At 39.0% G+C, this 15,750-nt stretch overlaps 2 protein-coding genes across 2 annotated transcripts in view; one reads left to right on the top strand and one right to left on the bottom strand.

Annotated features, from left to right (window-relative positions):
• LOC140938264 (uncharacterized) overlaps nucleotides 1–7,495 on the top strand; it is a 46,053-nt gene extending 38,558 nt beyond the window's left edge. The window contains exons 8-10 of the mRNA XM_073387770.1: nucleotides 1,667–1,750; nucleotides 2,854–2,910; nucleotides 5,346–7,495. Coding sequence (XP_073243871.1) covers nucleotides 1,667–1,750; nucleotides 2,854–2,910; nucleotides 5,346–5,618 — 414 coding nt within the window. The 3' untranslated portion in view covers nucleotides 5,619–7,495. The remainder of the gene's footprint in view (nucleotides 1–1,666; nucleotides 1,751–2,853; nucleotides 2,911–5,345) is intronic.
• The window catches only part of LOC140936502 (uncharacterized), a 470,324-nt gene that overhangs the window by 165,395 nt on the left and 289,179 nt on the right, over nucleotides 1–15,750 (bottom strand). The window lies entirely within an intron of this gene.

The raw sequence follows: 15,750 nt of genomic DNA, 5'->3' as shown, positions 1-15,750 counted from the left end.
ACAAATGTACTCACGGTTTAGCCCCCGAATATTTGCAGGATAGATTTGTAAACCGTGTTTCGAATTATTTCTTAAGAGATTCCTCTAATAAATTTGATGTCCCTCTCCCCCGTAGCAGTTATCTTAAAAATAGTTTTCGTTATAGCGGGGCGGTCTTATGGAACGGTTTGTCTTCGACTCTTCGACAAGCAGAATCCATACACAGTTTTAAATCTGGCTGCAAGGAATTCTTCAAATAATATACACTTGGCATTCATGGAAAGCTGGCTAACTTAATTTATATACTATTTATTATTTATTCATTATGTTATATTATATGTACATCTGTTTTATATTCTATTTATCAACATATTATTATATAGGTTAGATCATAGATTATATGTGTATATGTTTTATCAGAATAGCTTAGAATTTTACGTTATATGTCTGATGTTTTTACCGAGTGTAAATAAAGTTACTTGACTTGAAATACTGCACCTGAAAGCCAAGATGAGAGTTCTTTACGTCTGACAAATTCGTACAAAACTTTCCACCTATGGTATGAAACATCTATGTATCACTGTGGGACTTGAGGGACCGAAACGTTTGTTTGAGAATTGATTTGTGTCGCGCCGAACTCTTAACTGTCAAGTCAGAGAGGTCAAATAACACTCAAGTGCTCCGTATATTTCGCGTTCCCAAAAATTCATTTCATATGTTGCCCAAAGTTTTAAAAGCAGATTTTAAAAACTTAGAGATTGCGTTTTCATGTGGAATTTCCTTTTCTGTTTGAAATTACGTATGGAATATAATTTTTGGCCTTCGAAATTTGAGAAAATTTTACTCGCGTAAAATCCTCAAAATTTTGTAAATATTTAAAATCTATAAGATATTCTAATTTCAACCCCTGAAATACGGTAAGAAGCTTTCTGGGTTGAATGATATCTGAATTAGATTGGAATCAAGATTATTCTGTTATCCGGTCTAGGGGCCGGAAAAAGCGGTCTATCGGAGGCCGTAAATTATCCGAACGTGACCCTCGCGGTATCGCCAAAATATTTATCCGATGAACCAAAATTTATATTTTCATTAATGGGGTAGGGTAAGGGTAGTCTGCAGATTTTTCTTTCTTTTTTTTTTTTTTTTTTGTGGGGGGGGGGGGGGGGGGGGGGCTTTGAGGGCAATTTTTCGAAAATTAAATTTTTCCCACCCTGGTCGATATTTATACACATCCGCTCGTTTCTACGACATTAATGACCAGTCGGAAAGTTTGACAAAGATCTCCCCGCAGGTTCTATTTCAGAGGAATGAGCTTAAATATAATAATAACGACGTCGTTGCTTGATATTATGACTGCTCTTGAAACATACGAAAATTAGATGTTGCGAGTGTTAAAGGTCCCAGGTAAACACTCTTGTCCATATGATAATGCGTAAGACCCTAGTCGTGAAAGAACAATGCGCGAGATCCGCACAAGAATGACTGTTGACCAATATTATGCAGTACAATACCGAGCAAGTGATGCAGTCACATCAGTCGTAAACTAAGAATGGAAGGGTCGGACGGGTGAAAGCCCGGTGGAATGATAGATTGCTAGAGGGTTGCAGTAATAGGTGAAGAACAGCTGCTAAATCCGTACATAACTCGTAATTCCAACGTTTAACACTATATTCCTTTTTGCCCAAAGCGTTTGGAAGAAGCGGTCCGGAAACAGGATTTCGAAACTGAGCGACAGCAGCAGCAGGTCACAGAACGAGATCTAGAACGGCAGGTAATTCTTATATTAAATGAATTTTTTTTACATTAGATGCTATTTAACTTGTATCACACGTAGGGTTATACCTTCAAGAGAGCGTAAAAGGGGTCTGTTTCGATATTTTAAGTCATTGTTTTGCAACCCAGCCTTAGTTGTCTTGCTTTCTGAACGTTGTTAATATTACTAATACTAGCTTTTTATGTATGTATTCGGAAATCATCAGTTTCGTTATCTGTGAAAAGCCTCTCTGGGGAAAAATGATGCTATCGTTATGTCTGTCCGCCTTTCTGTGCATTTGTCTCATTCGCTTGCAGTGTAACTTACTTAAAGTTATGGAGTGTAATGCAGTGTAATGTTTATGTTATGTGATGCCGTGCGATGCAACGCAATGTAAGTACCGTAGTAACGACGTGCTAGTGATTGTTTTATTTTCATTTTTATCTATTTATTTTGCTGGGCGGCGGGGGGTAGCAGTGAATAAACGTCCAGGACGCTAGGAGCAAAAAGTGAGGAAACTCATAGGTTTCGGCAGTTTAAAGTAAGTCCAACTTAGCCCGCTGTTTACGTAATCATTGAACTTCAAATCTCTTTCTGAGTGGGTTATTTTAAGAAGATCAGCCTTTCTCTCGTCTACCCTACATGGTTCCATGAAGCTGAAAAAAGTGTTGAGCAAACTAAGAATTGCTTAAAACGCGGTTTTATTTAATACTGGCTGAACTCCGTTTAAATATCCGGCCCATGAAGCTCTGGAGGATAATATCATTTACGATGATTTTATAATATCATGTGGTGGTAAATGGTGGTGAAGTTGGTTTGACAAGTTTTAAGTTATATTCAGATCGTTTATGTCAGGATTTATTTTAACTTGTGTGGTTAATTCCCGTAGGTGCACATTACCTGATGCAATGTGTATAAATCACAAGTTTAACAGGCTCGTGTTAAACATTGTGTTTAACCACTCTAAGGAAAAAAAACTTGACACATGTGTCTCACAAATAACAACAAAACCAATATGTTTTGCACTTTCATCACTAATATTTCGGCCGGATTGACCAGCCAGCCAAAGTGATCAAAGTTAATGGCCTTTTTGTATATATATATATATTTTTGCCCAACAGCGTTTTTCGCGAGAAGTTGTGAACCTGAAAACGCAAATGGAGCGCCTGGAACAGCAGGTAATGCTTGTATATTGATTGGTAATGACTACATTGCATCGAGGATTATAGAGTCTTTCCTTTTATGATTGCAGTGCAACTACTGTAACCGTGGCCATCAAGACTAAGTTGACCAATAGAATCACAGAAAATAACAGTAAATTCCAAGAAAGGTGGTTGTCAATCATGATTACCACGAAAGAAAAACAACAGCTTGGATCGAAATCAACTAATTACCACCTTTGAAGTCCGTTAGAGTGATTAGGGAGCTTTAACAGCAACGACTGTGACGGCCATGAAAACGTCACTTAGAAAGTGAATTCACGCTGCTTCAAACTTTATCGTGCTTATTCCATCTCGTTCAATTTGTCAAATGTTGGAATTCTTTTCTGAAGTTCAGGAAAAGAAAAGGGAAGTCGTTGTCTTATGTTCACGTCCTCCACAAAACGTGAACTTAGGCATTTTCACGTCGTAGTCGTACAGTGACGGAAAAGAAATGTACAAAAAAGCATGGTGCATTGATGCACATGCAGAGTTGTTGTTTGGCTAATCTAAATCTATTGGTTATTTGCCGTTGTCGTTGCTTATGCTCCCTACTGATGGGGCAAAAAACGTGAACATTAGTTATATTTTTCACTTGAGGTCGCATGTTATTGCAAAGCGCCGCAATGTTAGCGAGGAAATTGCTGGTAGAAACAAGTATTTTTTCTAGGCGTATGTTAAGTTTAGACTGTTAATACAGTCTAATGAAAAATTTTACTTTCTTGAAAACGTTTGCTATCAATATTTAAATTTTGTACTTCGAGTACTGTTTTGTTTTCTTACGAGCTGCTAATTGGCCCACAAGCAACGTTCTTGAAATGTATTGTTATTTTCCTGTAATCCGAATGGTTAACTTTGCCTTTGTGGCACGGTTACATTAGTCGTGCTGTAAAATTCAGCTCAAACTAAACTCAGTAAGGCACTTTTTCGCGAATTGCCTTACAATGGTCAAAATATACGCCAATGCCATGGCTCGTTTAATAATTTAATGCCGATAGAAAATCTTCCAAGTAAAAAGTATCTCGATCGCTTGCCTAGTCTTAATGATATCGACCTTTTTAGTCTTAACGCTGATAATGTAAATAATAGTGACTTAGAATATTCATCTATTCGTCCCGTTCGATGCAAATATTATTCTCCTCATAGTAGAAACATCGGGATATTATCTAAATTAAGACATTTTGTTCCTCCTAAGACACTTTTCGGGATTTACAATTCTTTAATCTTCCCTTATCTTTCTTATGACCTCGTTGCCTGGGGCTAGGCTGCAAAAACTCATTTGGAGAAACTCCTTACATTACAAAAGAGAGCTGTGCGCCTAATTAACTTCGCACCTTTCCGCTCTCATGCCGTCCCTTACTTTCTTCACTCTAATATTATGCCTTTTACAATGCTCTATTTTAAGCTTTCTTCGATGTTAATGTTTGATGTTTACAATAACACTGCCCTTCATAATATTTCACATCTCTTTATTCCTACTCAACAAATCCACTCTTACAGCACTCGCTCCTCCTATTCTGGAAATTATTACATTAGTCACTCTAGACTAAATTAGAAATATGATTCGTTTTCTATTATGGGAGCCAAAATTTGGAATAGTATTCCTGAAAATTTACGAAGTTCTTCAAAATCTCTCTTTAAGGAAAAAGTTCATACAATTCTGTTGAAGATATTTGAAGTTCAGGATAGATATGCTGACCTAAACACGATAATCTCCGATTTTAAAAAATATTAGCCCCCGCTTATCTAAATAGCTGCCTCGATTTCCTTATCTCAACTTCTCTCGTGACTGACCTTTTTTATTATAAATATGGTACTTTTTCACTTCAACTATTCGTAATAAATCTTAAGCCGTCTACACACCACCTGCCTCGATTAGCCTTCCTATTTGCAGGTGGTGTGATATTTGTATATTTAATGTGAGAAATAAAGATGTTGTTGTTGTTGTTGTTGTTGTTGTTGTTGTTGCTATACCCGATAGCTTTTCGTGGTGTCGTGAAATTCTATCCGCTATGGTGTGAACATATCCTTAGCTGAACGTTATTTTCTGCCGGCTAATTACGAAATAGACGACAATGTCCAGGGAGTACGTACCGCGGCCGCATCGAGACACCCACGGCTGGAGACTGAGCCTACGAGAAATACGGCTGCAAGTGAAATAGAGAGTGACTTCATTTCGTTGCTATGACGACTCCGATGTCAGCATAAAATTGCATGCTCATGGCATATTTTCGTCTTTCTTTGATTTAAAAGCTGTGGTAATCGTTTTTCCATATCTTTGTTGATGGCGACGTCGTTAATGCTCAAACTTGGGGGTTATTTGCCCTGAAAAATCCAATCGAGCCACCTGAACTCACGAAAACGTCAGTTTATTTGCTTTAGCTTTATTTTCCATTTATTTTTCTCGGCTTCAGGTTGGTGCTCAGAGGAACCTTCTTCAAGAGTTCCAGTATGAGACTAAAGCAGAGCGTCAACGTGCTTACGACGACGGGATGACCGAAACGGCATTAAACCAAGCCTGTCATAACAGTTTGCGTAACAGCCATGCCGATTTGCGAAATCGCTATGCTGATTTGGAAGCACGACATGCTGATTTGCAAAATAGCCATGCTGCTTTGCAAACTAGCTACGCCGATTTGCAGGTACGGGTGAAACGTCTGGAAGATGAGATATTCTCAGGGCCCTAGTGGAGACGGTTAGTAAGATGCCCTCTCCGGAGAATATTACATGTTTGGTGTGGTTCCGGCCCAGTGTTCGAGACTGTTCACAGTCTCCTATTTTTCCGTGTAATTGTCAAGATCAGTTCCTGAGTTGGATCTGGGGAGAGTGAAAATCGCTCTTTGAGATAGAGGTGCGCCCTTTCTTGGCGTCGGCAATTTTCTCTCTTCTCAGTCAGTTTCGCCATGTAGTGAACCTGGCGGCTTCTCGAACTTGGCGATCGATCGGGGATAGATCTTAGCAGCTGAACGAAAAAACAGTGGGCTGTGAGACCCATGCGTCAAGGTGATGGGTAATAAAGCCAAGCTGGTATAAGGCCCCTTTGGTTTGTCAGGAATCCTCTCCAGTACAACTGAGTTGAAGCCCTTTGAATTTTGAAAGAAATTTTTTCATGATGTTTTTCAGAGAGTTTCTAGTCTGGCATTTTTGTCAATTATAGGTAAGGTTCTGTAAGAAAAATGCTTCTACAATGGTTGTAGATATAAAAATTGTGTTAATCCAGGGTAAAATTGGACCACAACTGCCTACAATGTGATCCATTACTAGTATTAGATTATAAAGAGTTCAGTGATTTTAGTTTGCTACTGGTGTCCAGGTTCTGGAGTTATTAGTGGTAACATTTTAAGTGAATTGGCTTCATCGTTTCGCTCGCATGTGTGAAATGAGGTCAATAAATCTCGTTAGCAACATCACAGCAACACCGCGGCAAAACGCACTGCGCAGTAGCACAAAATTTAGCATCCGGTCAGCTTTTTATTTCCGGTCTAGTAAATAAACCAATTGAGTAAGCGTAACTTTTTCGTCGCGCAAAGTTCAAAAGCAAAAAGGGAGAAACAGACAAAAAAAGGGGGCGGAAAAAATCACTTTATTCGATAGCTGATATATTTTTCTACTGTCAAACTTTCGCACCACATGGTTATCTGGTTGTTCCAACGCTGAAAATGGTGTTTGAAGTTTGTACGTCGCAAGCGCTCGACAAGACGAATTTGTTTTTACTGCCTTTCTTGCATGCTACTGGTTCACGTTTGGCATAAGTTAATTTGGGAGAAAGCAATAACTAGGAAAAAAGTACTTATGAAAGAAACCAAAATATCATTAACACTAAAACCAAGAAAAGAAAAGTTTAATCCGTTCAATAATTTTATTATTATTATCAGGGAAAACAAGAACTCAAAACAAAAGATGGGCGGAATTTACTAACAACCTTGATTTTGATGACTGTAGTAACGAATACCCGGAGCTTTCGGTGTATTGAATGATCTTGGCCGGGAAACTAATGCCTAAAAACGTACTTTCATTCAAAAAATGTCCATTTTATTTCTTATTAATTCTTTTACGTGGTTGTTCTTTGGTTGAAGTTATGACGTTTTCAGATTGTGCAGCTCGGCTGCATCTCAAGCGAACACGAAACTTCCAGCTGCTAAATACATGGCATGAAAATAGGGAGCTTTAGCGTCGACGACGGCAACGGCAGCGAAAACGTCAGTTTTAAAATGAATTCGCGTTTTTTCAATCTTTGTCGCGTTTATTCCAATTTGCTGAAAATGGCAAGTGTAGGCGAACTTCCCTGGAGTTGATTTCTTGAAGACCGCACTCAAGTCAAAAACACGAGCAGCACAACTGAACTACAAGCTTCACACAGAATGAAACCGAGCGCGCGGGGGAGACTGACTGGAAAGTGTGACTGAAAAAGTGACCGGAAATGCTCAACCTGGCGCATGCGTAGACGTTTTGCCGCGGTGTTCATTACAGCTGTTAACACGCAGTCCTATCCTTTCCTGGCAGGAACTACTCAGAGTAGAATTTCTGCCCTTTTACTTACAAAAAATTAATAAACAATCTTTTTAGAGACATTAAAAGGTCTTTTAATGAAAAGTGGTTGTTTGCACTGTCTTTGTTCCCAAACAGACTTGAATGCGACTCTCACTGTTTCCTTGGGTAATAGGGGGCTTAAGGCTTGGCTGACTTCCGAATGCTCACCGAGATATGATAATTTAGTATAAGAAAACAGAAGGGATTCCCGTCACGAGTTGGTTTAATTATTGGCTTGCATTAAAACTATGAAAAAATGATATTTTTTTAATAGTAAGTAGATTTAGTGTGTAGCACTTCTTGATATTTTTGCAAAGGCACAAGAAGCACGAGAATTGATTAAAAATTGTGAGTTAAACCTCTATGTATCACGCGATGGCCTGTCTCACTGTACCAAAATTATCATACCCCGGTGAGCATTCGGAAGTCAGCCAAGCGCGGTCATTGCGCGCGTGCTGAACAAGAATGCTGTATCATGACAGACTAGAAACAATAGACAACTCCCAAAGCACAAACTCAGCCAAAACGCTAAAATCTTCAATGTTTACTCAAGTTTGGGCTTATATAAGATAATGTCACAGTTTTTCAATGACCATGAAATTCAGAGTCCGGGTAGTTAGTTAATCAATTGTGGCCCTGAAAAAATTTGAAGGAAAAAAAAAATATTTAAGAAAATGCTTTTTTCGTGAGAAAGACTCTTAAACGCTGACAAACGTCAACAAATAGCGAAAACTATAATTTCTATATGTTTGCTTTGCTCGAAATCGCGCGCATTTACAAGGCCCTAAAGCGTTTTGCTGACTTGCAAGGACCCATCTGTTATAACGATGCCCAAAATAAAGAGATAAATCTCATAGTTTATTAGATATAATCCGTGTAAAGTTTGCTTATCATTTTCGCATAAATTATGACCTAAATTTGGAAACCGCTGAATTTCTCGAATTGGGTCTTTGCGATTTTGGTGAAACTCTGTTCAGCGCAAGGCACTAGTGCGCACTATGTGTAGCCGAGAGATTTTCACGAAAAAATGCCGGTAACAGCAGATTTTCGACTCAGACCTCAAAGGGGCGTGGCATTATAACCACGTGACATTTACTCCGATCGCCAAACATTTTATGTTATATTGTAGATTGATCTATATGTTATTCATTCTCTGTGTTAGACTTACGATAAAAGTAAAGGTGGGGATGCCAGAGAGCTTCAAAGTAGGATGGCACCCCCCCAAAAAAACTGGGTCGAGTCACCTTAAGCAAAGACGTTTTTCAGCGACGTACGTCAACCGGAAGTGAGGCCTTTTCCCTTTTAAAATGCCTCGACGCGAACAAATTTGTATTGCTAAGTTTCTCTACTCTTATAGAGACGTTTGCTAAAAAAATGAGCAAAACGACTCACAAGAATGTAAAACCACTTACGGTTGACGTGCGTTGCACAAAAACGTCTCTGCTTAAGGTGGCTCCGTAATTAATACAAGAGCATTTAGCTGTGACAAAATTTCCGTCATAACTTTTCGGTTTTTAACGCGTTGGCTGCAAAACTTTGCAAAAAACAACAGATATCATTCGGCAATAATACGAAATATCCGATTTCATTGATGGTAAATATTTCTTGAGAAATTAGCGCTTAAAAGAACCCTACTGTTCATAGAAAATCGCGTCTTGTAGAAAATTTGCTGATATTTTTTACTGCAATTTCTGGTATCGGCTTTAATTGATATAATAAATATGCCAGCGGAATTTCAGAAAAATCGTTGGAGCAGAAGTCCGTAACTAAAAGTCGCTCAAAATTCAGCTGTGAAATTGTTTTGGAATTTCAAAAATAAATTACTATTAGGAAGAAGGAGACACCAGTTTGAATTTTCGGGAGAAGTAAATTCAACGTTTGCTAATTATTAAAACAAAAGCCGATTGCCTATCGTACTATTCTTTAAAAGGTACTTTTTAGTTTTAGAAGCACTATAAATTGCTCCAAACCTTGACTGAAGTGGAATGACTTGTTCTTCGACAGTTTTAAAATATCCCTTGGCAGTTTTGGCTCAAACTCCTGCTGCATACATTTTGATGTATTGCAATGCATTTTCAACGACTTTAACTGCTGTTCGTTGCTTCCAACTCAGAAAAAAAGTATTGAGAATGGACGCTGCCTCGTATCAGAGCTCAGAAAGAACTGTCCAGCACCTTTGTTTATGACTACAAAATGAGCACGAGCCAAGTTCTGCGAGGAATTCGCACCTCACCTAGGGGGGACGAACGACAATGGTGACCATGCCTGTGAACGGAATAACATCACAGTGCAAAATAAAATTATCGCAAAAATACTGCCCTTGAATAGATTTACAACTCTGAAATTTTTGTCACTCCTTCCTTCAATGAATGGGTATTTTTTTTCTTGATTATTATGTTTTGCTCTGCAATACATGTTTATACAGGTCGGTTCACAGACATGGGCATCATTGTCACTCGTCCCCCCTGGTTGAGGTGCGAATTCCTCGCAGAGCTGCCGCTCGTGCTCATTTTCTGGTCATAAACAAAGGTGCTGAACAGTTCTTTCTGAGCTTCGATACAAGGTAGCTTACAATCCCAATACCTTTTTCCTAAATTGTAAACAACGTACATCGGAAAAGCCGTTGAGGATACATTGCAATACATCAAAATGTATGTAGCAGGAGTTTGAACCAAAACTGCCAAGGGATATTTTAAAAATGTTGAGGAACAAGTCATTCGACGTCAGAGCAAAGTTTGGAGCAATTTATAGTGCTTCTAAAACTGAAAAGTACCTTTTAAAGAATAGCACGATAGGCAATCGGCTTCTGTTTTCAGAATTAGGAAACACTGAATTTACTGGTCCCAAAAATTGAAACTGGTGTCTCCTTCTTCCTGATAGTAATTTATTTTTGAAATTCCAAAACAATTTCACAGCTGAATTCTGAGCGACTTTTAGTTAGGGACTTCTGCTCCAACGATTTTTCTGAAATTCCTCTGGCATATTTATTATATCAATTAAAGCCGATACCAGAGATTTCAGGGGAAAATATCAGCAAAATGTTTTACAAGAGGCGATTTTCTTTGAACAGTAAGGTCTTTTTAAGCGCTTATTTCTCAAGAAATATTTACCATCAATAAAATCGGAATATTTCGTATTAGTATATACACACTCAGTGATCTTGGTGATTTAAGCAATCTGATTGGTTCGCTATCTCGGACTATTCAACAATATTCACCTCCTAGCGAGTGGATAATGTGTGAGCTCGGTGTTTTTCCCATTTTTTTAGAGAACGATCTTTTAAAAGTCGACAAAATCCTAGGGCTGCCTTTTTTTAAGGCAAGAAAAGACTTGGAAGGATTCAATACGGCGTTTTTCAATTTACTGTAGCTGAGTTTTGTGCTCGATGGATTGTTTACAACTCCCGTGTATTCGCGTAGAAGAAGCCGTTTCGTGAACTCAGCGTTTCTAACAATAAAATTTTGGCTCAAAAATCGTAGTTTATTTATGACAAACAAATTTAAAAGGAAATTTTTGCAGAAATTCTACGTTTCAAGTAAACAGGAAAAAGAATGATGCAGGAAGACGACGTCTTACCTCGAGCAACCGAGCCGCCATTTTTGTCAGCACTTCATGCGAAGAAAGACACAATAAGCCCTTTTGGCTATAAACTTGGCGAGTCAACAGAAAACAACAAAGCTCCACTTTTCTTCTCAGGTAAGGAAACAGTTTAAACTTTTAGCGATTCCATTTAAGCCATTACGCTGTTGTTGATAAACTTGTGAATTGCCATGTTTGAAAATTCTGCAAAGATCTATTTTTAAACTCACGCGTGATTTGATCTGTCAATCAAATTGTACTTTTTGATGGTTTCCTCTCTGATTTTGTTGAAATCACTTCGTGTGTATATACTAAAACAATTATTCTTTTCAATCTCGGTGAATAGTGGCTTTGGGAATATTTACCTCGCCGCTTTCGCGGCTCGGTAAATATTTTGCCACTATTCACCTCGATTTCAAAGAATAATTGTTAATTATTGCCGAATGATATCTGTTGTTTTTTGCAAAGTTTTGCAGCCATCGCGTTAAAATCGAAAAAGTTATGACGGAAAATTTGTCACAGCTAAATGCTCTTGTATTAATTACGGAGCCACCTTAAGCTCCCTATTGCCTGGAATTCATAACCTGCACCTTAAAGCCGTCGTTAAAAATCTCTTCAAAAGGAATGAAAGGAGACGAATAATGGCTTTTAAAAAATCATCGCGCAGAATGCTTATTGTTCCCGGGACAACATAAGAAAACAACAAAATAGCACAACAGCATCGCGTAACTGCACATTAGGCCAAAACAACAGAACGATAGAATGTTAAAACAGAATGACAAAACAACATAAGAAAACAACAAAATAGCACAATACCACAACAATAGGGAGTTTAAGATACAGCGACTACGGACTACGGCTACGGATAAATATGCTACTGCGCATGATCAAAACTACGTGACTGTTCAGTTTTTCCCGCGTAGTCCTGCGGCTACGGTGAGTTGTTGAGCTGTTTCGCGTAGTCGGGACTACGGAGTTCATTTTGCTTGTATTTTGCCGTCTCGGTAATTCAAGAATCTCGTCTTTTCGTAAAAAAGTTTTCAATTCACCTTCTTTAAGTGAAAGGGAAGCGAAATATGTAAGTTGTGTCTAATTTCTGCTCAGATTTACGCTTTTAATCCACTGTTGTGACTACATTTTTATCTAGCTAAGCTCATGTTTAAATAAGCTTAGCTGTTTATACGCAGAATTCAGATTGACGGCCTAGGAGAAGAGAAATCATGCAGATAATTTACTTTCTCTTCGCACTTGAAAAGTTTCAATGTTTGTTCGAACTGATTAGTGAGTCTTTGAACTTGTGTAACCTTTATTTATGCGAGTTTTTGTATCGCGCCATTTGCTGAATGAAAATGATGTAAACATGCTCGAGACAATCGAAACTCGGCATTTCAGTACTTCAAACTACATCAGATCAGTAGTCGGAGAAGTCCATCTTCTAAATCTAATAAATGAGCTATTACTATTTCTGGCTATATCTCTAATATTTGACATAAGTATTCATGGGCGAAAAAATAAAACCTGTGTAACCAAAACTTTGTTTACCAATTTCACCCGACGTAATTGCTTCCTTCAAGTATGGAAGAATCTGTTCATTGTTCTAAAGATAAGATCACATGCAAAACTGACTTGCATTTTTGTGAACTGTGATGAAAACAAGAAAATCTTTGCGTGTTGTTTCCCTCTCCGCCTCTTCTGTTGTAGTCTACTGTCTGTAGTGCAATCTTAACGTTCTATATTTGCACGACTCAACCCAGTGCTACGAACAAAGGACAACGCTCGTCCAGCCTTAGTTCGTAGCCCGTAGTCTCCGTATCTCAAACTCCCTAGTATCGCATAACTGCACATTAGGCCAAAACAACAGAACGATAGAATGTTAAAATAGAATGACAAAACGACATAAGAAAACAACAAAATAGCACAACAGCATCGCACAAATGCACATTAGGCCAAAACAACAGAACGATAGAATATTAAAACAGAATGACAAAACGACATAAGAAAACAACAAAATAACACAACAGCATCGCACAAATGCACATTAGGCCAAAACAACAGAACGATAGAATGTTAAAACAGAATGACAAAACGACATAAGAAAACAACAAAATAACACAACAGCATCGCACAAATGCACGTTAGGTTAAAACAACAGAACGATAGAATGTTAAAATAGAATGACAAAACGACATAAGAAAACAACAAAATAGCACAATAGCATCGCACAAATGCACATTAGGCCAAAACAACAGAACGATAGAATGTTAAAACAGAATGACAAAACGACATAAAAAAGAAAAACAACACTTGATAGCACAACAGCGTCGCGTAACTGCACATTAGGCCAAAACAACAGAACGATAGAATGTTAAAACAGAATGACAAAACAACATAACAAAACAACAAAATAGCCCAACAGAACAGGAAAACTGAATTTTGATCCTGATAACCCCCCATAGGTGGTTTTCATGCAGTCTCGGGAGACACAAATAACAATGGTGAAATGAACAAATGCTGGTGGACAAACAAAACGAGCTAATGAGCGATCTTTTGTTACCGTCCACCAGCATGGCGGCGATGACGTAACATGAAAACCACCTATAGACAAGCGCAGAAATTCCTTACTGATGACGTTTCACTACCCAGATCTGTGTAGTGCCTCTGATTGGTCGTATCGCGAGGGAATTTGCCTTGGCCAATCGGAAGCACTACCTTGATTAAGGCAGTGATCCCGTCATTACCATGGAATTTTTGTGCTCGTTCATCAGACATCATTTTCCGAGGAAACCAACGGCGTCGGAAAATGTCGGCTGTTTTCTCAAGACGAGGTAGCAAAGATAAATTTTCACTGAAGCTAAGCCCGAAATTTGGGATTGAAATAAATCTGCAAGCACACGAGGGACGGGGACGACTTGTAAGTAACTGAAAAAGGCGTTTGTGATTTTCTCCCTTTGCCCGCCCGCCGACTTTCGCGCTCCCCCCAAAAAATGAATGACTGATCACAAGTTACACATTAAACAAGACGCTATCGGAGCGTACATTTGGGCGTCGTAGTGTTACGCGTACGTGAGGAATTTTTGTATCAGGCACGTGTGACTGCCGCAATATTGTTAATTGTTAAGAGGTGGGTGAAAAAGGAGACGTGGAACCATTATGGACGTTGCTTAGGATGAAACTAGCTCGATTTTTTTCTCAGAATTCTTCACGTAAACTGCGGTGGCAAACCGAATAGCGAACGCGCGCGACTACCAAGAAATTTTATCGACTGGTAGCAACGTCGCTATTTCGAGCGGCAAGCGAACGTGCGAGTGAGATCTCACTTTCGTTCCCCGCACCTTGCTCCCTCCACCGTTTTGGTCTTCTTTTTTGTTTTGTTTTATTTGTTTTCTCTTTTTTACTTTCAGTGTACTCTGTAAAATAAAAACTTCAAATAAAAATTAATAAATTCCAAAAAAAAAACCTTGCTCCCGCGTCTCCTTTCGCGTGCCACTTGCGCGTTACTTCTCTCGCTGATCCCTTAAATGGAGAGCTTACTCGCAGGCTGTTACGGTTTTCATTATTGTGAGAGATAGTTGCATCGTCATCGTAATGGCTCAGTTTTTTCCAAGTGTACCCATACCGCCAAAAGCATTTGTCAAGTGTTGACAACTCCTTTGGCTCTCGACATCTGAGCAAGAGCGGACAAAATTGCTCAAACTCTCGTCTATAGCCAAACCTGTCAAGTCCAATCACTTTTGCGAGATTTATCTCCAATTATCGGAAGAAATCGCTCCGTTTCTAGGTAAAAAAAAAAAAACTTCTTCTAAACAGAAAAGTATCTCTGTGTTGTTTAAAATGTTGAAAATGCTTCGCCATAGTTAATCTCGCTTGCGTAAGCAGTGAGACGCGTTTTCCGCCCCGGGGGATAGTCCCTCATATAGGCTATATGGGTATGTGCGGTGCCAAAGGGTATCAAATGGTTTTTCAGCCGTTTTGGTCTGAAATAGGATATCAATTTCGACCATTTTGGTTTGAAATAGGGTATGGTTTGTGTACTCTAGTCTTGAATTGGGAATGTGTTTTTAGAAGACTCAGCTACTTCTTCATCATTTGGCGATAAGACCATTCCCCTTTTAATGTTTACGCGAACTACCGTGTACGTGTCGTAACAGCTTGTCACGCGCTCCGGTCCCGCGCCTGACTCTAGGGCTTCAGGACTGAAATAGGGTATCAAATTGTTGACCAGGTCTGAAATAGGGTTGGGAAAATCACAGATTTTGGTCTGAAATAGGGTAAGGGTTTCAGGAAGGGTGCTGTACACCTCCACCCAATTTTTCTGCAATAAGTACCCCCCCCCCCCCCCCTTCGGGCTTTTTGGTCGTATTTGGGACACAAAAGGCAGGTCATTGTGCCAGGCGTTCCTTGCGGACACCGTGGAAACTGGAAGTAAGAATTGTTGCGTGATTGAAGCCACCCATGTTTTGCGAAGAAAGCTTAGGAAAGATTAAATTTAGACCTTTTGCGAAACGTGTCGGTCCACGAATTCTATCGCTTGAAAGCGTCGATTACTTTGGAACAAGTGAACAACACTACTGAGTGGTAAAAAATATATATATCAGAATCTTAATTAGCAAAACTGCGATGGTCGGGTGTTGTGAACTTTGATTGTATGCAAATGCCTCCTCTGATGAGCATGCGATTTATTTTCGGCGATGATTGAAATGACGTGCCTTG

The sequence above is a fragment of the Porites lutea genome, chromosome 5, assembly GCF_958299795.1.
Source record: "Porites lutea chromosome 5, jaPorLute2.1, whole genome shotgun sequence".
Lineage (NCBI taxonomy): Eukaryota > Metazoa > Cnidaria > Anthozoa > Scleractinia > Poritidae > Porites > Porites lutea.
Note: the sequence above shows the minus strand (reverse complement) of the source record. Positions and strands in the feature narration are given on the sequence as shown.